This window comes from Stegostoma tigrinum, unplaced genomic scaffold, assembly GCF_030684315.1.
Source record: "Stegostoma tigrinum isolate sSteTig4 unplaced genomic scaffold, sSteTig4.hap1 scaffold_346, whole genome shotgun sequence".
Taxonomy (NCBI): Eukaryota; Metazoa; Chordata; class Chondrichthyes; order Orectolobiformes; family Stegostomatidae; genus Stegostoma; species Stegostoma tigrinum.
In genome coordinates, this window is record NW_026728274.1 from 64360 (window position 1) to 90584 (window position 26225).

Below are 26225 nucleotides of genomic sequence, written 5' to 3' on the forward strand. Positions count from 1 at the left end.
CTCCGACAGTGCCTGCTCCCTCAGCACTGACCCTCCGACAGTGCCCACTCCCTCAGCACTGACCCTCCGACAGCGCCCGCTCCCTCAGCACTGACCCTCCGACAGCGCCCGCTCCCTCAGCACTGACCCTCCGACAGTGCCCGCTCCCTCAGCACTGACTGTCCGACACAGAATATAACATTTGGATTTGACCTGGCGCACGGGTCAGTCTGTTTGTCCACTCACCCCACAGCGGGCACCTTTCTCCCAAGTTACTGCACGGATTTCCTCATGATTTCCAACATCACTCCTGTTTCTGGAAACTTCAGTCGACGCGGTGGGCCCTTCTTAAGTCCGCTCCATAGCACCACCTCTGTGGGGATGACCAGAAGAAAGCAGTGAGACATTAGATTGAATCCACCCCAGTTCAAAAGCCCTCGCTTCAACGATACAGAAACCCAGAGCAGGTAGAGGATATTCACCCTGTTTTAATTGCCCTGCCCTTCTGTGTGATCACAACTGACCTTCGACCACAACTCCAACCCATGCCATCCACTCCTCGTATCCCTCAATCCTGTACATGTTGAACAATTTCACGATCTCAGTCTTGTGTGTACTTGATGAGTGAACATTCCAAGCTCTCTGTGCATGAGGTGGGGTGGGTGCTGAGAGAGAGAGAAAAAATCCAGCAATTGACAGCCCTCGAAATAAAGACATTGGTCCTTGTCTTAATCCAAACTGCCTGACTCTGTTTCCTGAAACTGAGATCCCACCAGTTTTGCGTGTCTCACTGGAGATGAGAGCATCTCAGCGTCGATCCTTTCAAAGCTTTCAACGGTTTTACGCATTTGGGCTCCATTACCTCACGGCCTGCTGTTAAAATTGATGAGGATAGCCTCAGGGATGTGGGCTCGCGGTGATGGGGACAGACTGGGAGAAGCTGGGCCCGGGTCTCCTCAGGGGAAGAGATGCTCGAGAGGAGATTTGATTGAGGGAAGTTGGGGGGGATGGTTTCCACATCACGAGAGGGCTGGACAGTCAAGAGGGAGGATCTGTTCCCGTTGGTGGAAGGGACACGGATCGAAGGGGATTGGTGAACGGGAGCAACAGAGACAACTTTTCATTCAGCGAAGGGGTAGGGGCTGCCTGAGAGAGAGGAGGGAGACAGGGTCACTGGAGAGGTTAGGGTCTGGAGGGTGCTGCCTGTGAGAGAGGAGGGAGACAGGGTCACTGGAGAGGTTAGGGTCTGGAGGGTGCTGCCTGTGAGTGTGAGGGAGACAGGGTCAATGGAGAGGTTAGGGTCTGGAGGGTGCTGCCTGAGAGAGAGGAGGGAGACAGGGTCACTGGAGAGGTTAGGGTCTGGAAGATGCTGCCTGTGAGAGAGGAGGGAGACAGGGTCACTGGAGAGGTTAGGGTCTGGAGGGTGCTGCCTGTGAGTGTGAGGGAGACAGGGTCAATGGAGAGGTTAGGGTCTGGAGGGTGCTGCCTGTGAGAGAGGAGGGAGACAGGGTCACTGGAGAGGTTAGGGTCTGGAGGGTGCTGCCTGTGAGAGAGGAGGGAGACAGGGTCAATGGAGAGGTTAGGGTCTGGAGGGTGCTGCCTGTGAGAGAGGAGGGAGACAGGGTCACTGGAGAGGTTAGGGTCTGGAGGGTGCTGCCTGTGAGAGAGGAGGGAGACAGGGTCAATGGAGAGGTTAGGGTCTGGAGGGTGCTGCCTGTGAGAGAGGAGGGAGACAGGGTCACTGAAGAGGTTAGGGTCTGGAAGATGCTGCCTGTGAGTGTGAGGGAGACAGGGTCACTGGAGAGGTTAGGGTCTGGAGGGTGCTGCCTGTGAGAGAGGAGGGAGACAGGGTCAATGGAGAGGTTAGGGTCTGGAGGGTGCTGCCTGTGAGTGTGAGGGAGACAGGGTCACTGGAGAGGTTAGGGTCTGGAGGGTGCTGCCTGTGAGAGAGGAGGGAGACAGGGTCAATGGAGAGGTTAGGGTCTGGAGGGTGCTGCCTGTGAGTGTGAGGGAGACAGGGTCAATGGAGAGGTTAGGGTCTGGAGGGTGCTGCCTGAGAGAGAGGAGGGAGACAGGGTCACTGGAGAGGTTAGGGTCTGGAGGGTGCTGCCTGTGAGAGAGGACGGAGACAGGGTCACTGGAGAGGTTAGGGTCTGGAGGGTGCTGCCTGTGAGAGAGGAGGGAGACAGGGTCACTGGAGAGGTTAGGGTCTGGAGGGTGCTGCCTGTGAGTGTGAGGGAGACAGGGTCATTGGAGAGGTTAGGGTCTGGAGGGTGCTGCCTGTGAGAGAGGAGGGAGACAGGGTCAATGGAGAGGTTAGGGTCTGGAGGGTGCTGCCTGTGAGTGTGAGGGGAGGGACGCAGGATCCATCCTAGAATCTTTCCGCCGGTACCACATGCCATGCGGCAGCTCTCACCCTTGCCTTCCGGTGTTACCAGGGTGACTTCAAAGCTGTTGCGTCGAGGCTTGTCTGGGTTCAGCTGCACCTCGAGGCCCCCGAATTCCTTCCGCATTGCCTCTCCGAGAGCCTTCGCAGTGCGGTGATACACCAGTCAGCTGGTGCTGAGAGAGAGAGTAGTTAAACATTAGCGCCTCTCCGAGAGCCTTCACCGTTCTAGACTAGTCAGTGGAAGGGCAGCAGGATGTGCCAAATGGCCTCCTGCCATCCCCTCGGTTCCTCATGTTCCATGAGCATCACTTTCAGCAAAGAAGCCGATTTGAAAACTTGGTTTGACAAGTGGCAACTAACACTCGCGCCACACAATGGCCATCTCCAGTCAGGAGAGATCGTGGAGTTGCAGGTAGACAGGGCGGTGAGGGAGGGATTTGGGACCCTGGCCTTTATTGGTCAGTGCGTTGAGTACAGGAGTTGGGAGGGTCATGTTGTAGCTGTACAGGACAATGGTTAGGGCCACTTCTGGAATACTGTGTGTAATCCCGGTCTCTCTGTTTTAGGAAGGATGTTGTGAAACTTGAAAGGGTGCAGGAAAGATTTACAGGGATGTCGCCAGGTATCGAAGGTTTGAGCTATTGGGAGAGGCTGAATTGCCTGGGGAGGTTTTCCCTGGAGTGTCGGAGGCTGAGGGGTGAGCTCATAGAGGGTTATAAAATCACGAGGGGCATGAGGGTGAATAGCCATGGTCTTTTTCCTGGGGTGGGGAAGTCCAAGAGTAAAGGGTATAGCTTTAACATGAGGGGGGAAGATTTAAAAGGGAGCTGAGGGGTAACTATTTCACACAGAGGGTGGTGCGTGTATGGAAGGAGCTGCCAGAGGAAGTGGTGGGGGCTGGTACAGTTACAGCATTTAAAAGGGATCTGGATTGGTACATGGATAGGGAGAGTTTAGAGCAATATGGGCCAAATGCTGGCAAATGGGATTAGGTCAGATTGGGATGTCTGGTCGGTGCTGATGAGTTAGACCAAAGATATGTTTCCATGCTGAATAACTCTATGACTACTAACCACTGCCCCATGTCATTCTATGACATTGCCATAGTTGAATTTTGTTTCTAAAAAAAAATCATTTGTGAGATGTGGGTGTTTGCTGGCTGGGCTCACCATTTATTGCCCCCGTCGAGAAGGTGGTGGGGAGCTGCCTTCTTCAACCGCTGCAGTCCATGTGTGTGGGTTGACCCACAATGTCTCCTTAGGGAGGGAATTCCAAAGATTCTGACCCAGCGACACCGAAGGAGTGGCCGATACATTTCCAGGTTAGGATGGGGACTGGCTCGGAGGGGAATGTGCAGGAGGTGGTGTTCCCATGTATCTGCTGCCCCGTGTCCTTCGAGATGGAAGTGGGTCGTGGGGTTTGGAAGGTGCTGCCTGGGGATCTTTGATGAACCCATCTTCCCACCAACTATCAACATCCTGGGGATTAGCACTGACCAAAAACTCACCTGGGCCAGCCACATAAAGACAGCGGCTTTGAAAGGAAACAGGAAGAATACGGACTGTGATAATTACCAGTGCTCGAAGATGACCTTCAGGCCGCTGCCCAGACTGGTTCTGTTGGCCACAGAGCAGCTGGTTTGCGACGAGGACGTCGAGGGGGTAGAGGGAGGACCAGCTTCCTCCTTATGTACCTGAGCCATGTGTGTCACTGGGCAGAATGGCAGCGGTGCCCCCGCCCCCCCCCCCCCCCCCCCAGAAACTGGCAGCAAATTCCAAACTGATACAATGGGGCCAGACCACTGGCACGGGATGGGGGGGGGGGGGGTGGTGTTCGCGGGGGTGGGCGGATTGAATGGTGAGGCAGCAAGGATTGAAGTGACTGGTTCTTCCCTTGCAGGACCAATCACAGCATGGGCCTGTCCCACGACATACTGCTCCAATGAGCTGTCCACTCAGGACCCACTGATTTTGCACCCCCACCACCGCCCCCCCCCCCCCAACTTTTCACAGGGTTTTAGATTGGTACCACCCATTTCCCCCCAACTCTTCTGCAACTGTTGGGACAGTCCAATTTTGTTGGTGTTTGTTGGGGGCAGGAGGAGGTGGGTGGGGGGGGGGGGGTGTTGAGGCATGGAGACTGACCCTTCAGTCCAGCCATAAACCCCAAACTAAACTAGCCCCACCTGCCTTCACTCGGCCCATACCCCTCCAAACATTTCTCATGCGCTTATCCAAATGTGTTTTGAACACTGTAACTGTACCAGCGCCCACCACTTTCTCTGGAAATTCGTTCCGCACATGAACCACCCTCTGTGTAAAAAAGCTAACCCCTCGTTGTCTTTTTTAAATCTTCCTCCTCCCGCCTTAAAAATGTGCCCCCTAGTCTTGAAATCCCCCCACCCTAGGGAAACGACACCTGCCTAGTGTTATTATCGCTAGACTGTTACTCCAGAGACCCAGATAACATTCTGGGGACCTGGGCTCGAATCCAGCCGATGGTGGAATTTCTATTGAATAAATATCTGCAATTATGAGTCTATTGATGACTGTGAACCCATTGCCAATTGTTGGAAAACTCCCATCTGGTTCACTAATGTCCCTGTCGGGAAGGAAACTGCTGTGCGATACCTGGTGTGGGCCTATACCTTGGGAGGGACATATTAGCCCTGGAGGAAGTATTATGTACGTCTCCTAGATTGATATCTGGACTTCAGCGGGTAAATTAGGACAGGCTAGGCCAGTTTTCTATAGAAATTCAAAGGTTGAAGGGTAATTTGATCATAGTCTTCAGGAAAAGGCAGGATAGATAAACTATTTCCATTGGTTGGGGGTTCTCAAACTAGGCCTCCTCCCGTTCCTATGTTCCCAAGTCCTTGAGCACATTCTGAACTTTCTAATCCAGAGCGTCACTGTGTAGATCAAGAGATGACCTGGTCTTCCGTGGCGAGGTTGAGTATTTTAGATGTAATCGCCCCAGTACCTGTCTCCGATCTGACTCCAGTGCTCCTCCTCTGCACCTTAGAGACCATTGATAGATTCAATCGTGTGCTGGAACCCTGTGATAGCTGTGTGTACCCTGTCACCATTCGACTGTTAGTATATAGCAGGTAGAAGTTTTTGGGAAGCTGGGATGAATCTGCATATTGGCACCAATTCGATCAATGCACTGAACTGGTGATCACCACTGCTCCCCCCACTGCTATGCACCCCCATTATACCCAAGACAGTCTCTCACTGCCCGTACAATGGACCACCAGCTCCAAGACCGTCAGGATGTGTCGTGGTCATATCTGGTACTGGGTCCTGTCTCGATATTGGTGTGTGTGACCCTGCCTTTCGCTGATACTGATGGTCATAAAAGCTTCTGACTTCCTCATGTCATGTGCGTGTGTCCAATCTCAGATGCGTGGTCATTTCCTGAGATATGCCTTTCTCTTGGTCGACTGTGAACCTCTCAGGAGGCGTTTGCGTACCTTTTTAATCCTTCCTTTGTTGGCCGCCTGCATTTTTTTTTGGCTTGGCATTCGGAACCAGTTTTCCCGCACGCACCCAGTGTCCCTCAGTGCCGCATGCTTTACAGAGATAAATAAAATCTCAGCAGCTTTTGGATAGGTATTTTCTATTCACCCATGGGATGTGTCTGGTCCCAGCAATTATTACCCTGTCCCTAGTTGCCCTCCTTGAGAAGCTGGGGGTGAGCTGCCCCCTTGAACGGCTGCAATCTACGTGCTGTGGGTTGACCCAATGTCCCCTTCGGGAGGGAATTCCAGGATTTTGACCGAGCGACGCTGAAGGAACAGGGATATATTTCCAAGTCAGGATGGGGAGGGACTCAGAGGGGAATGTGCAGGGGGTGGGGGTCCCATGTACCTGCTACCCCTTGTCCTTCTGGATGGAAGTGGGTCGTGGGGTTCGGAAGTTGCTCCCTGAGGATCTTTGGTGAATCTCTGCAGAGCATCTTGTAGATGGTACACACTGGTGCGACTGAGCGTCGGTCGGGGGAAGTGGAATGTTTGCAGATGCGGTGCCAATCAAGCAGGGGCTTTGTCCTGGATGGTGTCGAGCTTCTTGAGTTTTGTAGGAGCTGCCCTCATCCAGGGGCGAGTGGGTAGATAGATTCTGGGGAATCAGGAGGTGAGTTACTCGCTGCAGGATTCCCAGCCTCTGACCTGCTCTTGTAGCTGCTGTGTTTATGTGGTGGGTTCTGTTGAGTTTCTGGTTAATGGTAACTCCCAGGGTGTTGATAGTGGGCGGGGGGGGGCGTTCAGTGATGGCTACATTTTTGGAGATTGTCATTGCCTGGCATTTCTGTGGTACAGATGAGGGAAGATAGCAGCAGCATTAAACAGATATCTCACGTTGGTCTTCACGAGAGAAGCTGCAAACGGCATCCTGGCAATAGCCAGGAATTGAAGGGGAGGGAGGAATCCAAGGAAACTTCAGTCACCAGGGAAGCAAATTGTTGGATCTGTGAATTGACCAAGACTCCAGGATTAAGGAGCCCGTGAAACAGTTTAATGCATCAGTTTTAATTAAAAAAAAACTTTTTAGATTTGGGGGTAGGTTCCTTTATGTTGGAAAAGTTAAATGTAACTCTTATCTGAAAAGGAAGGCAGAATACTACAGGCTGGTTAGCTAATGTTGGAAGCTGTTATTAAATGTAACATTGGATAACATTAGCACTTGGATAAGTTCAAGATCATCAAGATGAGTCAACATGGTTTTATCAAAGGGAAGTCATGTTTACCTAATTTATTCACGTTCTTTCTAGATGTAATTTGAGCTGCAGATAAAGGGGACGAGAGGATGCACTGTATGTAGATTTACAGAACGTGTTTGAAAAGGTGCCACATGAAAACTTATAATGGAAAATAAAAGCTCATGCTGTTGGAAGCCTGGCTGCCTCACAGGAAGCACAATTTAGGAATAGATCTCTTGTTTTCAAGCTGGTGGATAATGGGCCTGTGCCGGGCCTGGGGGAGGTTATATAAATTTACTAATGCCGCAAAGATAGGCAGGAAAGTTGTGAAGAGGGCAGTGAGCAGGTTACAAATGGATATAGATAGGCTAACTGAATGGGCAAAGGTAGAAGGTCAATGAAACACAACGAGGGAAAGTCAGAGGTGACTTAATGAAAACTATAAAATCCTGAGGGGGCTTGAAGGGTGGCGGTGGAAAGGAAGTTCCTAGGGGGTCAGAGTTTAAACACAAGGGAGCACCCATTTGTTCATTTTGGCACAGGAATAAAAAGTGCCTGCTATGCAGAGCACAGATGCTGAGTATTTCAGGTGTCCTGGTGTGTCAATGATAGCAAGTTAGTAAGCAGGTACAGCAAGTACTCAGGAATGCCCATTGAATGCTCTGTTTTATCGTGTGGGGAATTGCAATGCAAGAGCAGGGGGCCTATGCTTTGGTAATACAGAGCATTGATGAGACCGCATCTGGAGTGCTGCGTGCAGGACTGGTCACAGTACTTACACAGGGATGTTAATGTGTCAAACGCAGTCAGAATCATTGATTGTCTATCATGCAGACAGCCATTCAGCCCGTCAAGTCCACACCAACCCTCACCTCCAAACCCACTCCCCTTAGCCTATCCCTGCATTTCCCGTGGCCGATACACCCTAACCTGCACATCCCTGGGCACTACGGGACAATTTAGCACGGCCCACCCACCCTAACCTGCACATCCCTGGGCACTACGGGACAATTTAGCACGGCCATCCCACCCTAACCCGCACATCCCTGGGCACTATGGGACAATTTAGCACGGCCAACCCACCCTAACCCGCACATCCCTGGACACTACGGGACAATTTAGCATGGCCAACCCACCCTAACCCGCACATCCCTGGGCACTATGGGACAATGTAGCACGGCCAACCCACCCTAACCCGCACATCCCTGGACACTACGGGACAATTTAGCACGGCCAATCCACCCTAACCCGCACATCCCTGGGCACTATGGGACAATGTAGCACGGCCAACCCACCCTAACCCGCACATCCCTGGGCACTATGGGACAATTTAGCACGGCCAACCCACCCTAACCTGCACATCCCTGGTCACTACGGGACAATTTAGCACGGCCAATCCACCCTAACCCGCACATCCCTGGGCACTATGGGACAATTTAGCACGGCCAATCCACCCTAACCTGCACATCCCTGGGCACTATGGGACAATTTAGCACGGCCAACCCACCCTAACCCGCACATCCCTGGGCACTACGGGACAATTTAGCACGGCCAACCCACCCTAACCTGCTCATCCCTGGGACACTATGGGACAATTTAGCACGGCCAACCCACCCTAACCTGCACATCCCTGGACACTACGGGACAATTTAGCACGGCCAACCCACCCTAACCTGCACATCCCTGGTCACTACGGGACAATTTAGCACGGCCAACCCACCCTAACCCGCACATCCCTGGGCACTATGGGACAATTTAGCACGGCCAACCCACCCTAACCTGCACATCCCTGGACACTACAGGACAATTTAACACGGCCAACCCACCCTAACCTGCACATCCCTGGTCACTACGGGACAATTTAGCACGGCCAACCCACCCTAACCCGCACATCCCTGGGCACTACGGGACAATTTAGCACGGCCAACCCATCCTAACCCGCACATCCCTGGGCACTACGGGACAATTTAGCACGGCCAACCCATCCTAACCCGCACATCCCTGGGCACTACGGGACAATTTAGCACGGCCAACCCACCCTAACCCTCACATCCCTGGTCACTACGGGACAATTTAGCACGGCCAACCCACCCTAACCCTCACATCCCTGGGCACTACGGGACAATTTAGCACGGCCAATCCACCCTAACCTGCACATCCCTGGTCACTACGGGACAATTTAGCACGGCCAACCCACCCTAACCCTCACATCCCTGGGCACTATGGGACAATTTCGCACGGCCAACCCACCCTAACCCGCACATCCCTGGGCACTATGGGACAATTTAGCACGGCCAACCCATCCTAACCCGCACATCCCTGGGCACTACGGGACAATTTAGCACGGCCAACCCACCCTAACCCGCACATCCCTGGGCACTATGGGACAATTTAGCACGGCCAATCCACCCTAACCCGCACATCCCTGGACACTATGGGACAATTTAGCACGGCCAACCCATCCTAACCCGCACATCCCTGGGCACTACGGGACAATTTAGCATGGCCAATCCACCCTAACCCGCACATCTTTGGACCATGGGAGGAAGCCGGAGCTAGACATGGGGAGAATGTGCAAACTCCACACAGGCAGTCACCCAAGGATGTAATCGAACCTGGGTCCTTTGCGCCGTGAGGCTGCATCGCTAACTGCCGAGCCACCACGCCAGACAAGTTCAGAGATTGTTTATTAGAACGTACCTAGAATAGGCAGATTACCTGATGAGGAAAAGCAAGACAGGCTGGCCTGTATCCTCTAGAATTTTGAACAGTCAGAGCAGACTTAATTAAAAGATTTAAAATCCTGAGGAGCTTGATGGGTGGAAGTGGAACGGAGGTTCCCTCTTGTGGAGGAATCTAGACTAAGGAGTCAGAGTTTAAACTGAAGGGACCAACAATTACTCTCCCATCAAAACCCAGTGTCAGCACAGGGTTAGATACAGCGCAGTGCTACCTCTACATTACCCGGACAGTGCTCCGCAGCACCCCCCCACAACCCCAGCACTTTATACTCAGTGTCAGCTTCGAACACTCCCAGGACAGGGATAGTATGGAGTTAGATACATGGAGTAGAACTCTCTCTCTCTCTTATACACACACATTGCTGGAAAAGCGCAGCAGGTCTTCCAGCATCAGTGCAGAGAAATCAGAGGTAACATTTCAGATAAAGTGACCCTTCCTCAGAATTGACAGAACATATAGAACATTACAGTGCAGTACAGGCCCTTCGGCCCTCGATGTTGCGCCGACCTGTGAAACCAACCTGAAGCCCATCTAACCGACACTATTCCATTATCATCCATATGCTTTATCCAATAACTATTTAAATGCTCTTAAAGTTGGCAAGTCTACTACCGTTGCAGGCAAGGCATTCCATTCCCTTACTACTCTCCGAGTAAAGAACCTACCTCTGACTTCTGTCCTATATCTTTCACCCCTCAATTTTTATGTCCCCTCGTGCTAGCCGTCACCATCCTAGGAAAAAGGCTCTCCCTGTCCACCCTATCTAACCCTCTGATTATTTTATATGTCTCTATTAAGTCACCTCTCAACCTTCTTCTCTCTAATGAAAACAGCCTCAAGTCCCTCAGCCTTTCCTCGTAAGACCTTCCCTCCATACCAGGCAACATCCTAGTAAATCTCCTCTGCACCCTTTCCAAAGCTTCCACATCCTTCTTACAGTGCAGTGACCAGAACTGTACACAATACTCCAAGTGTGGCCGCACCAGAGTTTTGTACAGCTTCACCATAACCTCTTGGTTCCGGAACTCGATCCCTCTGTTAATAAAAGCTAAAACACTGTATGCCTTCTTAACAGCCCTGTCAACCTGGGTGGCAACCCCAGCAGCGAGGAAAATGCCAGTGTGTTTGCAAAAGTTAGGATGGGTGTAGGGGAATAAGGAGTAACCGGTAAATGCCCACAGAGACAGAAGAACATTTGGATAGATAAAGGAGTGTCTAACGATCACGCTAACAGGGTGAATAGATATTATTGGCAAACAACGGGTTGTGTTTAAAAGCTGACATGTGATCACAAGGCCTTAGTCATAAACAGTCCCCGTTAATAGCCATTCATCCTCCCAACCAGATCACCATCTACTTCTGTGTCCAACTGTTCTTCTCTTTGGGCTCTATCCCCACCTATCATTTACTTCTTAACCCCCACCCTGTCTTCTGCATATAAACCAACATTTTCCTAGCTATGATAACACGGTGTGGGGCTGGATGAACACAGCAGGCCCAGCAGCATCAGAGGAGCAGAGGGGTAACAGGAGCTGCAGATGCTGGAGAATGTGAGATAACACGGTGTGGGGCTGGATGAACACAGCAGGCCAAGCAGCATCAGAGGGGCAGAGGGGTAACAGGAACTGCAGATGCTGGAGAATGTGAGATAACACGGTGTGGGGCTGGATGAACACAGCAGGCCCAGCAGCATCAGAGGAGCAGAGGGGTAACAGGAGCTGCAGATGCTGGAGAATGTGAGATAACAAGGTGTGGGGCTGGATGAACACAGCAGGACAAGCAGCATCAGAGGAGCAGAGGGGTAACAGGAGCTGCAGATGCTGGAGAATGTGAGATAACAAGGTGTGGGGCTGGATGAACACATCAGGCCAAGCAGCATCAGAGGGGCAGAGGGGTAACAGGAGCTGCAGATGCTGGAGAATGTGAGATAACAAGGTGTGGGGCTGGATGAACACATCAGGCCAAGCAGCATCAGAGGGGCAGAGGGGTAACAGGAGCTGCAGATGCTGGAGAATGTGAGATAACAAGGTGTGAGGCTGGATGAACACAGCAGGACAAGCAGCATCAGAGGGGCAGAGGGGTAACAGGAGCTGCAGATGCTGGAGAATGTGAGATAACATGGTGTGGGGCTGGATGAACACAGCAGGCCCAGCAGCATCAGAGGGGCAGAGGGGTAACAGGAGCTGCAGATGCTGGAGAATGTGAGATAACATGGTGTGGGGCTGGATGAACACAGCAGGACAAGCAGCATCAGAGTGGCAGGAAAACTGATGTTTCGGGTCTGGAGCTACCACTGGGTCACCGGGCCCCGAAACGTTAACTCTGATCTTTTTCATCACAGATGCTGCCAGACCTGCTGAACTTTTCCAGCAACTTTTGTTTTTGTTTCTGATTTGCAGCATCCACAGTATTTTTCCTGAAAGTTTTTACAGTGTGGAGGTCCCTACATTACCCTGCTCAGGGAAGGGCAACAGGGATGAGGGGGTGGGTCCTTTCACATTGGCGATTTCAGACATAGCCGAAAACAAGTGCTGACACAGGCAGTTGTATTAAATGAAGCATTCCCTTTAATAAATTAAAGCTGATCACACGAGAACAGTCGCTGTGTGCGCAATGATTTTGGGTACAATCTGACCATTCTCATCAATGTTGTCCTAGGCAATGGCGCCACGAGAGATTTGAGGGCGACGTGGGGGTCAAGGAGCGCAGCAGGACAGAGAGGGTAGCAGGTATTTCAGTGGCATTCCGCTTGCCATTGGCATCTGCCTGTGCGCACAAGGGTCCCTGGGCCTGCAGGACGTTAAAGAGCAGCAGAGGGGGTTTTTGTGGGCTGGGGAGATGGTGACAGACAGCTATCTCGCTGTGGGTTGTGCAGCAAAGGAGAGGTGGAAATGCTGGCTGGCAGAACACAACACGAAGGTCCTCAGGGTCTGGGGGTGGGCGAGGCTGTTGGCGTACCGACAAAGGGGAAGTGCGCTATGGAGGTCCCAGTGAAATGCCTAGTCTCTCTCTCTCCCCCCCTCCCTCCCTCTTGCTCCGTCTCAGTTTAACCCACTGCCCCCCAGCTCAGTCAGCCCCCAGCCAATGGCTGTGACCCCTTCATCTCTCCTTCTTGCTCTCAACATTCCCGTTCTCCAGAATCCTCTCCTCCTCGGCTTCTCCACCTTCCTCTGGGACAGCATTCTCTTTCCCCTTGCTGGCCTTCTTCCCGCGTTGGTACAGCTCATTCAAGTTAAACTCCCGGATCAGGTTCTCCTGCACAATGTAAAACAGGACACAGATATTCTCAGGAGTGAGTTACACATTCAAATCAAACTGACGGGTTCATATATACAAGAACAGATTCCCGGGAGGGAGTTACAGACTGGAATCTAACCGGGGCGGGGGGGGGGGGGGGGGGGGGGGGGGGGTGTCAGGGTGGGTTTATACACAGAATAACAGATTCCCGGGAGTGAGTTACAGACTGGAATCTAATCGATGGGGTTCAGGGTGGGTTATATACAGAATAACAGATACCCCGGGAGGGAGTTACTAACTGGAATCTGATCGAGGGGTTCAGGGTGGGTTATATACAGAATAACAGATACCCCGGGAGGGAGTTACAGACTGGAATCTAACTGAGGGGTTCAGGGTGGGTTTATATACAGAATAACAGATACCCCGGGAGGGAGTTACTGACTGGAATCTAATTGAGGGGTTCAGGGTGGGTTTATATACAGAATAACAGATACCCCGGGAGGGAGTTATAGACTGGAATCTAAAATCGAGGGGTTCAGGGTGGGTTACATACAGAATAACAGATACCATAGAAGGGAGTTACAGACTGGAATCTAACTGTGGTTACTGCGGCTGGTTTACACTTTGACACGTTTCAGCCACTGACCTCAGAGAAGGTCCAGGACACAGCTCGGCCTTTCTTGTCGATAAGGGGCCGCCTCATCACCTCTTTGCCTCCCTGGAACAGGATGAGTGTGGGCAACTGTTTGCTCAGCGGTGATGTACTGACTTTATACCTGAGACAGAGAGGGAGAAAGAGAGAGCACGAGAGCCAGAGGGAGATAGTGCGAGAGCCACAGAGAAAGACAGAATGAGAGAGTGCAAGAGGCATGGAGAGAAAGAACGAGAGAGAACGACATCCACAATAAGGAAGACAGTGCAAGAGGGAGAGCATGAGCGCGTGCATCAGAGCCACAGGGATAGCGAGCGCGCGCGCGTCAGAGCCACAGGGATAGCGAGCGCGCGCGCGTCAGAGCCACAGGGATAGCGAGCGCGCGCGCGTCAGAGCCACAGGGATAGCGAGCGCGCGCGCGTCAGAGCCACAGGGATAGCGAGCGCGCGCGCGTCAGAGCCACAGGGATAGCGAGCGCGCGCGCGTCAGAGCCACAGGGATAGCGAGCGCGCGCGCGTCAGAGCCACAGGGATAGCGAGCGCGCGCGCGTCAGAGCCACAGGGATAGCGAGCGCGCGCGCGTCAGAGCCACAGGGATAGCGAGCGCGCGCGCGTCAGAGCCACAGGGATAGCGAGCGCGTCAGAGCCACAGGGATAGCGAGCGCGTCAGAGCCACAGGGATAGCGAGCGCGTCAGAGCCACAGGGATAGCGAGCGCGTCAGAGCCACAGGGATAGCGAGCGCGCGCGCGTCAGAGCCACAGGGATAGCGAGCGCGAGCGCGCGCGCGCGTCAGAGCCACAGGGATAGAGAGCGCGAGCGCGCGCGCGCGTCAGAGCCACAGGGATAGAGAGCGCGAGCGTGTCACAGCCACAGGGATAGAGGGAAAGCACGAGGGTCACAGATTTACAGACAATGAGAGATAAAGAGTAGACATTTTTAAATAGAATGATGGGGGCTGCAACAGTCTTTTTTGCACCGATAGCGAGGGCAAGGAAAGGCAGAGAAAGGAGGTGACAGGATGCGGGAGATGTGATCTATCACCATGGGACGGGGGTTGGAGTTGTCAGTCAGGAACTGGCCCCCAAGGTAAGGTTGGGAAAGGAGAAGACCGATAACAGCCAGTGGCAGCAGTAGTGCACGTGAGAGAGTCGACAGCACATTTGTGGTACGATCCTCTAGAGGACTACAGGAGGCTGGGACTGGAAAGCTCTCCCAACGGACTGGAGTGAAGCTGAGAGAAGGGCACTGGAGACTGGAGCTTGGATTTCCGGAATTAATCAGAGCTGCAGGAGCTGAGAATTCAGGAGAAGACTTCAGCATTGTGCAAGGATGGACAGAGACAGGGGGGTAATGATAAACATATATAAACAGAAGCTTGGTCTCAGCTGGAGTCCATCTTTCATCTCCCGTGGGGGGAGCAGACAGGGTCCATGCAGGGGTTAGGGTCTGGAAGGTGCTGCACGAGAGTGTTTGGGGGGGGGGGGGGAGCAGACAGGGTCCATGCAGGGGTTAGGGTCTGGAAGGTGCTGCACGAGAGTGTTTGGGGGGGGGGGGAGCAGACAGGGTCCATGCAGGGGTTAGGGTCTGGAAGGTGCTGCACGAGAGTGTTTGTGGGGGGGGGAGCAGACAGGGTCAATGGAGGGGTTAGGGTCTGGAAGGTGCTGCCTGACAGTTTGGTTTGGTGGGGGGGGGGGGTTCAAAAGACTCACTTTTCCGAGATCTCGGCATAGCGACCAACATCAGCCTTGCCAAACTTCAACCCAGTGCACGTATACCTGAGGAGAGAGATGGAGGGTGAGAGAGATGTGGATAGACGGGGAGAATGAGCACATAACAGGGTCAAGTGACACAGCATGGGTGAGGGAAGATATTGGCACATTGCCCAAGTCATAGAGTCGTCCATGCAGACCAGATATCGTCAATTAATCTGGTCCCATTTTCCAGCATTGGGCCCATATCCCTCTAAACCCTTTAGATTTGATTAGATTCCCTACAGTATGGAAACAGGCCCTTCGGCCCAACAAGTACACACTGCCCCTTGGAGCATCCCACCCAGACCCATCCCCCTGTAACCCACACACCCCTGAACACTACAGGCAATTTAGCATGGCCGATCCACCCTAACCTGCCCATCTTTGGACTGTGGGAGGAAACCCACGCAGACATGGGGAGAATGTGCAAACTCCACGCAGTCGCCCGAGGGTGGAATTGAACCCGGGTCCCGAGTGCTGTGAGGCTGCAGTGTTAACCACTGGGCCACCGTGCCACCCTTCCTGTCCGTGTACCCATCCAGATGCCTTTTAAATGCTGTAACTGTACCAGCCCCCACCACCTCCTCTGGCAGCTCCTTCCATACATGCACCGCCCGCTGTGTGAAATAGTTACCCCTCAGCTCCCCCTTAAATCTTTCCCCTCTCAGCTTCAACCCTCTAGTTTTGGATTCCCCTACCCCTGGGGGAAAAGGCCTTGTCTGTACATGCAATCCATTCTCCTCATGGTTTAATAAGCCTCTATGAGTCATCCCTCAGCCTCCTACACTCTGGGGAAAATAGCCCCACCATATTCCTGTAGCTCCAACCCTGCAACATCCTTGTAAGTCTTTCCTGAGCCCTTTCAAGTTTCACAACATCTTTCATGTAGCAGGGAGACCGGGATTACACACAGTATTCCAGAAGTGGCCCTAACCAATGTCCTGCACAGCCGCAACATGACCCTCCCAGCTCCCTGTACTCAATGCACTGACCCATAAAGGGAAGCGTACCGAACACCATCCTCACTGCCCTGTCTACATGCGACTCCACTCTCAGGGCAATGTGCACATGCGCTGGTAGGTCCCCTTGTCTGGCACAGTCCCAAGGGCCCCACAGTAACTTGTACAAGTCCTATATTGGCTTGTGCCAGTGAGGGACAGACCGCCCGAGAGAGAGCATCAGAACACAAGAGGGTGGGGAGCATGCAAGAGTGCATGTGTGCGCTGGGGAAATGAAAGAGAGCACAAGAGGGAGACAGTGAGATCGAGAGTGGGATGGTGGGGCAGGGAGAGACCAATGAAAACAGATAGTGAAAGAGAGAGTGCAGGCGACACAGTGCACAGAAGAGAGTACGGGTAACAGAGCAAGAGCAAAGAGGGAGTGAGAGCGCGTGCCACAGAAAAGAGTGAGTAAGGGACAGCAAGCGCGAAAGCAGCAGAAGAGAGTGCGCATGTGCATGCACAGGGCAGACAGCCGAAGAGCGAGCATGACAGACCGTGAGCATGGAAGCACACACAACACAGGGGAGTGTGTGCAAGAGCTGGGCAGAGAGTGGGAGAGTGGTGGGGAGCACACACACAAGCCAGGTGCGGGAGAGGACAGCAAACAGTGGAAAATAAACGTGGTTGGGGGGGGGGGGGGGGGGGTGGATAGAACTGTAATCGGCTCATGGAGACCAAGTTAAATGATTCCCACAATGACCATGGCTGCCTTTAATACGCCATCACCATCCCTCTCCATCTCTCTGCCTTGGTCTCGCTGACCCTCAGCGCCCATTTCTCGGTTACCGCCACCCGTTGCTGACACCCTCTGGCGCTGCCCACGCCTGACCACCCACTGTCAGGTCAGAGCCACCTGCTCCCTCACAGCCCGAAAGCCCCACTTACTTGAGGGAGAGGTCTGCGTAGACAGGAGCAAACGACTGACATTCTGGCGACCAGTTGGCAAAGAATTCGACCAGCCAGATCACCCGGTTGTCCCTCTGCAGCTCCTCCTGCCAGCGGGGGAAAGGGAGTGTGTGTCAGACACAGCCGAGTCTCTGCAACATTCACACGCTCCACCTGCCTGCAAGGCATTGTAATAGTATACGAGATACACGGACACCCTTGCTGTTACCCGCGCGCGTGCGCACACGGACGGGCACGTGCGCACACACACAGGCAGAAAGACACACAGGCAGAAAGACACACAGGCAGAAAGACACACAGGCAGAAAGACACACAGGCAGAAAGACACACAGGCACAGACACTCCCGAAACCATCCAGGAATATCCCAGGTGGTTTTAGCGTACGGTAACCCACACAAGGGACTGTACTCGAGTTCTCCCAGTTCAGCCTCCTGGTTCACGTCTTTTCCCATTCAACAACCACAACACTACAACAACCCAAGACGGATTGCCGTTTGCACGACAACTTTATTTCAAATTTCTCCGTCCACACAGTGGTGGCTCTGTGGTTAGCGCTGCTGACTCACGGCGCCAGGGACCTGGGTTCGATCCCACCCTTGGGAGACTCTGCGTGGAGTTTCCACATTCCTTCCGTGTCTGCGTGGGTTTCCTCCAAGCGCTCCGGTTTCCTCCCACAGTCCAAAGATGTGCGGGTTAGGGTGGGTTGGCCGTGCTAAATTGTCCCATAGTGCCCAGGGATGTGCAGGTTAGGGTGGGTTGGCCATGCTAAATTGTCCCGTAGTGCCCAGGGATGTGCGGGTTAGGGTGGATTGGCCGTGCTAAATTGTCCCGTAGTGCCCAGGGATGTGCGGGTTAGGGTGGATTGGCCGTGCTAAATTGTCCCATAGTGCCCAGGGATGTGCGGGTTAGGGTGGATTGGCCGTGCTAAATTGTCCCATAGTGCCCAGGGATGTGCAGGTTAGGGTGGGTTGGCCATGCTAAATTGTCCCGTAGTGTCCCAGGGATGTGCGGGTTAGGGTGGGTTGGCCGTGCTAAATTGTCCCGTAGTGCCCAGGGATGAGCGGGTTAGGGTGGATTGGCCGTGCTAAATTGTCCCATAGTGCCCAGGGATGTGCGGGTTAGGGTGGGTTGGCCGTGCTAAATTGTCCCGTAGTGCCCAGGGATGTGCAGGTTAGGGTGGATTGGCCGTGCTAAATTGTCCCATAGTGCCCAGAGATGTGCAGGTTAGGGTGGATTGGCTGTGCTAAATTGTCCCGTAGTGCCCAGGGATGTGCAGGTTAGGGTGGGTTGGACGTGCTAAATTGTCCCGTAGTGCCCAGGGAAGTGCAGGTTAGGGTGGGTTGGCCGTGCTAAATTGTCCCATAGTGCCCAGGGATGTGCGGGTTAGGGTGGGTTGGCCGTGCTAAATTGTCCCGTAGTGCCCAGGGATGTGCGGGTTAGGGTGGATTGGCCGTGCTAAATTGTCCTGTAGTGCCCAGGGATGTGCGGGTTAGGGTGGGATTGGCCGTGCTAAATTGTCCCATAGTGCCCAGGGATGTGCGGGTTAGGGTGGATTGGCCGTGCTAAATTGTCCCATAGTGCCCAGGGATGTGCGGGTTAGGGTGGATTGGCCGTGCTAAATTGCCCCATAGTGCCCAGGGATGTGCGGGTTAGGGTGGATTGGCCGTGCTAAATTGCCCCATAGTGCCCAGGGATGTGCGGGTTAGGGTGGATTGGCCGTGCTAAATTGCCCCATAGTGCCCAGGGATGTGCAGGTTAGGGTGGATTGGCCGTGCTAAATTGTCCCATAGTGCCCAGGGATGTGCGGGTTAGGGTGGATTGGCCGTGCTAAATTGTCCCGTAGTGTCCAGGGATGTGCGGGTTAGGGTGGGTTGGCCGTGCTAAATTGTCCCATAGTGCCCAGGGATGTGCGGGTTAGGGTGGGTTGGCCGTGCTAAATTGTCCCGTAGTGCCCAGGGATGTGCGGGTTAGGGTGGATTGGCCGTGCTAAATTGTCCCGTAGTGTCCAGGGATGTGCGGGTTAGGGTGGGGTGGCCGTGCTAAATTGTCCCATAGTGTCCAGGGATGTGCGGGTTAGGGTGGGTTGGCCGTGCTAAATTGTCCCGTAGTGTCCAGGGATGTGCGGGTTAGGGTGGGTTGGCCGTGCTAAATTGTCCCGTAGTGCCCAGGGATGTGCAGGTTAGGGTGGGTTGGCCGTGCTGAATTGTCCCATAGTGCCCAGCGATGTGCAGGTTAGGGTGGGTTGGCCGTGCTAAATTGTCCGTAGTGCCCAGGGATGTGCGGGTTAGGGTGGATTGGCCGTGCTAAATTGTCCCATAGTGCCCAGGGATGTGCGGGTTAGGGTGGGTTGGCCGTGCTAAATTGTCCCGTAGTGTCCAGGGATGTGCGGGTTAGGGTGGGTTGGCCGTGCTAAATTGTCCCATAGTGCCCAGGGATGTGCAGGTTAGGGTGGGTTGGCCGTTCTAAATTGTCCCATAGTGCCCAGGGATGAGCGGGTTAGGGTGGGTTGGCCGTGCTAAATTGTCCCATAGTGCCCAGGGACGTGCAGGTTAGGGTGGGTTGGCCGTGCTAAATTGTCCCATAGTGTCCAGGGATGTGCAGGTTAGGGTGGGTTGGCCGTGCTAAATTGTCCCGTAGTGCCCAGGGATGTGAGAGTTAGGGTGGATTGGCCGTGCTAAATTGTCCCGTAGTGCCCAGGGATGTGCAGGTTAGGGTGGGTTGGCCGTGCTAAATTGTCCCGTAGTGCCCAGGGATGTGAGAGTTAGGGTGGATTGGCCGTGCTAAATTGTCCCATAGTGTCCCAGGGATGTGCGGGTTAGGGTGGATTGGCCGTGCTAAATTGCCCCATAGTGCCCAGGGATATGCAGGTTAGGGTGGATTGGCCGTGCTAAATTGTCCCATAGTGCCCAGGGATGTGAGAGTTAGGGTGGATTGGCCGTGCTAAATTGTCCCGTAGTGCCCAGGGATGTGCGGGTTAGGGTGGATTGGCCGTGCTAAATTGTCCCGTAGTGCCCAGGGATGTGCGGGTTAGGGTGGGTTGGCCGTGCTAAATTGTCACATAGTGCCCAGGGATGTGCAGGTTAGGGTGGATTGGCCGTGCTAAATTGTCCCATAGTGCACAGGGATGTGCGGGTTAGGGTGGATTGGCCGTGCTAAATTGTCCCACAGTGCCCAGGGATGTGCAGGTTAGGGTGGATTGGCCGTGCTAAATTGTCCCATAGTGTCCCAGGGATGTGCAGGTTAGGGTGGATTGGCCGTGCTAAATTGTCCCATAGTGCCCAGGGATGTGCGGGTTAGGGTGGATTGGCCGTGCTAAATTGTCTCATAGTGCCCAGGGATGTGCGGGTTAGGGTGGATTGGCCGTGCTAAATTGTCCCATAGTGCCCAGGGATGTGCGGGTTAGGGTGGATTGGCCGTGCTAAATTGTCCCATAGTGCCCAGGGATGTGCGGGTTAGGGTGGATTGGCCGTGCTAAATTGTCTCATAGTGCCCAGGGATGAGCGGGTTTGGGTGGATTGGCCTTGGGAAACGAACGGTTATGGGGATACTTTGGAGAGGAGTTGTGGGTCTTGGCCACATACTCTCCAGAGGGTCGTACTGACTCGATAGGCCAAATGACGTATCCCCACTGTAGGAATTCTATTGTTCTTCCATCCAGTACACCAAATACACGCAGCCCCTACACCCCCTCCCGCCTTGGGGCTGGGAGCCTACAGCTGTCGAGGTCAGGAATTCTCTGTCGGAACCTCCTGCTGGTCTCCCAACAACTTTTCAGCGGCTTCGGGCCAATGGGGTGGGGGGGGGTGTGGTAGGCTGCAGGGGTCCGGCAAGAAGTTGGGTCCAACTTCTCCAATGGGGCAAGGGAGGGGAAAGCAGGTGAGAAGCGGAAGGGTCATCGCAGAGGCAAGCACAGGGTGGGAGGCCGAGGTGTGGGGAAGGAAAGGCAGGGAAGGAGGGGAGATAGCGCAGGGGAGCATGCAGCTCTGCAGACTCACATCGATGGTCTTGTCATTAAAATAGGTGATGTACTCCGGCCCCATGTAGAGAGGTGGTTTACAGGTCATCAGGAAGACTGCACAAACAAGAGAACGGGAGGCTGAGGAAGTCATACACAAAACACCATGAAAGCTACAGCCTCGCATCCGCATTTCCCCCCACCCAACCAAACACAGCCTGGTGCTTCCCAGGGAAACTGCCCCGATTTGTTGGCGGTGCGGGCCCAACTTGACATGAACACACCCCCCTCGAGTGTACACCTGGAGGAGCAGGTTAGACTGAAGTATCAGACACTTTCCGGTTCCACAGACTCCAGTGACATTGCGAGAGTGGATCTAAATCGATTCATCCACAAACATCCCACTCCCTCCCTGCTCCACCGACGCTCAGTCACAGCAGTGTGTACCATCTACAAGACGTGCTGCAGAGATTCACCAAAGACCCTCAGGCAGCACCTTCCAAACCCCACGACCCACTTCCATCCAGAAGGACAAGGGGCAGCAGGTACATGGGACCCCCACCCCCTGCACGTTCCCCTCCGAGCCCCTCACCATCCCGACTTGGAAATGTATCGGCCGTTCCTTCAGTGTCGCTGAGGGGTTATGGTCTGGAAGGTGATACCTGACAGTGTGGAGTGTGAGACAGGATCAATAGAGGGGTTAGAGTCAGGAAGGTGCTGCCTGAAAGTGTAGAGAGGGAGGCAGGGTCAATTTAATTTAGATAAATGTGAGGTGCTGCATTTTGGAAAGGCACATCAGGGCAGGGGTTATAGACTTAATGGGAAGGTCCTGGGCAGGGTCATAGCTCCTTGAAAGTGGAGTCGCAGGTAGACAGGACAGTGAAGATGGGGTTTGGTACGCTGGCCTTTATTGGTCAGTGCCCTGAGTGTAGGAGATGTGAGGACCATGTCCTGTACAGGACACTGGTCGGCCACTTTTGGAAAACTGTGTGCAATTCTGGTCTCACTTGTGTAGGAAGGATGTAGTGAAAATTGAAAGGGTTCAGAAATATTTACAAGGACGTTGCCAGGGTTGGAGGGTTTGAGCTACAGGGAGAGGCTGAATAGGCTGGGGCTATTCTCAATGGAATGTTGGAGGCCGAGGGGTGACCTTATAAAGGTTTATAAAAACAGAGGGACATGGAGAGGGTAACTACGCAAAGTCTTTTCTCTGGGGTGGGAGGCCAAAACTAGAGGGGCATAGGTTTAAGGTGAGAGGGGGAAAAATTTAAGAGGGATCTAAGGGGCAACTTTTTCACGCAGTGGGTGTGAATGCATGGAATGAGCTGCCAGAGGAAGCGGTGGAGGCTGGTACAGTTACAGCACTTAAGAGGCATCTGGATGGGTACGTGAATAGGAAGAGTTTAGAGTGATGTGAATGGGACTGGATTAATTTAGGATATCTGGTCAGCATGGATGAGTTGAGCCGAAGGGTCTGTTTCCATGCTGTGCAACTCTCATGACTCCAACAGGGAATACAATTATCATCTGGAGAGAAATAACATCTGGCTGCGCAGGAAAGAGATGGGCGAGTAGCATGAGGTGAGTGAGAGAGTTAGTTCAGAACATGAGAGGGCAAATAGTCTCCCCCCGTCTTTTGTCTGTATAAGATTCAGGCACGAATCTTCACCCCTCTTTCACTGTTCACCGTTTGAACTGGGACAGTGCCAAAGTGCGGAAGGCACTCTCGATCCAACACAGGTCAAACGTTTTGAAAACACATACCAACAAATTCAAAAACAGCTTCTTCCCCACTGCGAACAGGGTTTGTGAATGGACCTCTCCTTTGTTAATGTATCCCTGCAGTTATAACGTTATATTCTGAATTCTATGGTCAAGAGCCAGATGAGAACAGAGTGTTTACCAACCTACACAGAGGGTGAGGTACAGCAGCCCCATTCGGATATCGAGACGAAAGAACAGGATCAGGTTGGCCACCTTGCTGAACATGAACACATTTCCCACATGTTGTTCCACCGTGACTGCATCGAGATGCCAAGAGAAAGAGAAAACATGTCGGTAACAGTCAGCTTCCATTAACGAACCACAACTCCCACGTCCACCCTTTATCATCCTGAGGGACTCTCAGCGCCGGAGGGAGCGCCGCGCCGCCGGAGGGTCAGTATGTGGTGTTTTTGGTTGAAAGGTGTTACAAAATGGTTACTCTAAACCCTGACAATACGTCCCTGTGTGAGCACCGGTACTCACTGGATCGTCTGTTCTTCATCATCACAATGGCACTCAGGAACATGAGGATTTCCACCTCCCTCTGGGGGCAATTAAACAAGACAATGAGTATCTGAAACAGGTTCAGTTACATCACTCCGCCCTCCGGACCTGCCCCGCTCCGCCCTCCGGACCTGCCCCGCTCCGCCCTCCGGACCCGCCCCGCTCCGCCCTCCCGCCCTCTCCCCTACAGATCTGACCCTTCCGCACCGCCCCCCACACCTCCCCAATGCACAACTGCCCCGACCCTTTGCTCCTGCCCTTCCCATTGTTCCTCCACCGCATTGCTCCCACTTACCCCATTCCGCAGTTATCCCCTTCAGCACTCCCATGTTCTCTCCTCGCACTTGTTCACACTCCACCCTGTTGCTCCTCTCGTCACACCCCATTGACCCCCCCATCCCATTGCCCCCAACCCCTCCCATGGCCACCACTCCACAGTTAGCCCCTCACTGCCCATAGGCCTGCTTCCTCCAGTAGCCTCCTCTCCCCCCCTGCCCCACTCATCCCTTGTGTTGCCCCCTTCAGTTGCCCCGCTCACCCACCAACATGCCTGTTGCCCTCCCTCTTCCCTAAGTGCCCGACTTCCGTTGTACCCTCTCCTACCAGCCACCCTCTACCCCCGATGTTGCCTCAAGTTACCCCCATCCCCAGTGCCTCCATTCAGTTGCCACACTCCACATCATTGCCCCCTCCAGTTGCCCTCTTCACTTCTCATGTTGTGCCCAGTTGCCCACCTCATCCCACTGGCCCTGTTCCAATTTTCCTCTCAGACTACACCCCCACCCCCCACCCCCCACCGACCCCCCCCCCCGCCCACCCATGTTGTCCCTCTCTAGCTGCCCACTCACTCGCCAACGTCACTCTCTCCAGTTGCCCCAACCTCCTTCCCCTAGTTGCCCCTACCCCAACTGCCCTGCCCCAAACACTAGTTGCCCCAGTGCTCCTCCCAGTAGTTGCCCACACAGTTACCACCTTCACCCAGTCACCCCCTCCATAGTTTACCCTCCAATAAGATCGCCCACCCCATTCCACCCACCCCCAGTTTACCCCCCTGCTCCACATCTTCTCACCCCTCCCCCAATTCCCCCAGTCACCAGCCCCCACAGTTCATCCCCCAAGTAGTCCTCCCACCAGTTAGACCCACCCTTCTAGTTGCCCCTCCCTCAGTTCCCCCAATCCCTGTACCCTCCTCTAGTTGCCCCCCCATACCCAGCCATGCCCCGTACCCTGTTCCAACCCGTACGCAGTCCCCCGCGTACCCAGTCCCTCTCCCCACAATACCCAGAACCCCTCCTCATACTGAGATCCCTCCACCATTCACAGACCACCCCATACCCAGTGCCCACCCATTCGCATTCTCCCCCCACCGTACCCAGTGTACCCCCGCCACCACCCTTCCCGTACCCAGTGTCTCTCCCACTCTCATGTAGCCAGTGTCCCCTCCCAAACTCCCACCCCACCGTACCCATTGCCAAGCCGTGTGCCTGTTCCCCATTACCCCACCATTACCAGGGTCCCCTCCCCCGATACCCATTGTTCTCCCCATCCCCCCATATCGTGTTCTCCCCCCGAACCCTGTGACCCATCCCCCCCATATCGTGTTCTCCCCCCGAACCCTGTGACCCATCCCCCCCATATCGTGTTCTCCCCCCGAACCCTGTGACCCATCCCCCCCATATCGTGTTCTCCCCCCGAACCCTGTGACCCATGCCCCTGGACCCAGGGCTCCCCCCGAACCCTGCGACCCATCCCCCTGGACCCAGGGCGCCCCCTGAACCCTGCGACCCATCCCCCGAACCCTGCGACCCATCCCCCTGGACCCAGGGCTCCCCCTGAACCCTGCGACCCATCCCCCTGGACCCAGGGCTCCCCCTGAACCCTGCGACCCATCCCCCTGGACCCAGGGCTCCCCCCGAACCCAGTGACCCATCCCCCTGTACCCAGAGATCCCCCCGAACCCAGTGACCCATCCCCCTGTACCCAGAGATCCCCCCGAACCCTGCGACCCATCCCCCTGTACCCAGTGATCCCCCGAACCCTGTGACCCACCCCGCTGTACCCAGTGATCCCCCCGAACTCTGTGACCCACCCCCTAAACCCAGTAATCCCCCTGTACCCAGTGATCCCCCCGAACCCTGTGACCCATCCCCCGTACCCATGATCCCCCCGAACCCTGTGACCCATCCCCCGTACCCAGTGATCCCCACGAACCCTGTGACCCATCCCCCGTACCCAGTGATCCACTCCCCGTACCCAGTGATCCCCCCGAACCCTGTGACCCATCCCCCGTACCCAGTGATTCCGCCCGAACCCTGTGACCCATCCCCCGTACCCAGTGATTCCCCCCGAACCCTGTGACCCATCCCCCGTACCCAGTGATTCCCCCCGAACCCTGTGACCCATCCCCCGTACCCAGTGATTCCGCCCGAACCCTGTGACCCATCCCCCGTACCCAGTGATTCCCCCCGAACCCTGTGACCCATCCCCCGTACCCAGTGATTCCCCCCGAACCCTGTGACCCATCCCCCGTACCCAGTGATTCCCCCCGAACCCTGTGACCCATCCATCTGTACCCAGTGATCCCCCAAAACCCAGTGACCTCCCTCTGTACGCAGAGATTTTGCCCACCATGGTGTCCCCGCCA

At 54.3% G+C, this 26225-nt stretch overlaps 2 protein-coding genes across 4 annotated transcripts in view; both read right to left on the bottom strand.

Annotated features, from left to right (window-relative positions):
• Nucleotides 1–251: 251 nt before the first annotated feature.
• On the bottom strand, nt 252–4070 carry selenoh (selenoprotein H). Its single transcript, XM_059643946.1, has 3 exons — nt 3943–4070; nt 2396–2541; nt 252–352 (listed from the first exon to the last, which is right to left on the bottom strand). The coding sequence occupies exons 1-3, from the start codon at nt 4068–4070 to the stop codon at nt 252–254; spliced, it is 375 nt and encodes a 124-aa protein (XP_059499929.1).
• Nucleotides 4071–12355: 8285 nt separating this feature from the next.
• The window catches only part of LOC125449582 (thioredoxin-related transmembrane protein 2), a 57674-nt gene continuing 43804 nt past the window's right edge, over nt 12356–26225 (bottom strand). For 2 of the 3 annotated variants that reach the window (XM_059643944.1, XM_048525409.2), the window contains exons 2-8: nt 23561–23621; nt 23221–23334; nt 21354–21430; nt 17338–17444; nt 15410–15475; nt 13695–13824; nt 12356–13066 (exon numbers count right to left, since the gene is read on the bottom strand). In XM_059643944.1, coding sequence (XP_059499927.1) covers nt 12911–13066; nt 13695–13824; nt 15410–15475; nt 17338–17444; nt 21354–21430; nt 23221–23334; nt 23561–23621 — 711 coding nt within the window. In that variant the 3' untranslated portion in view covers nt 12356–12910. The remainder of the gene's footprint in view (nt 13067–13694; nt 13825–15409; nt 15476–17337; nt 17445–21353; nt 21431–23220; nt 23335–23560; nt 23622–26225) is intronic. The other variant, XM_059643945.1, reaches the window with a different exon arrangement.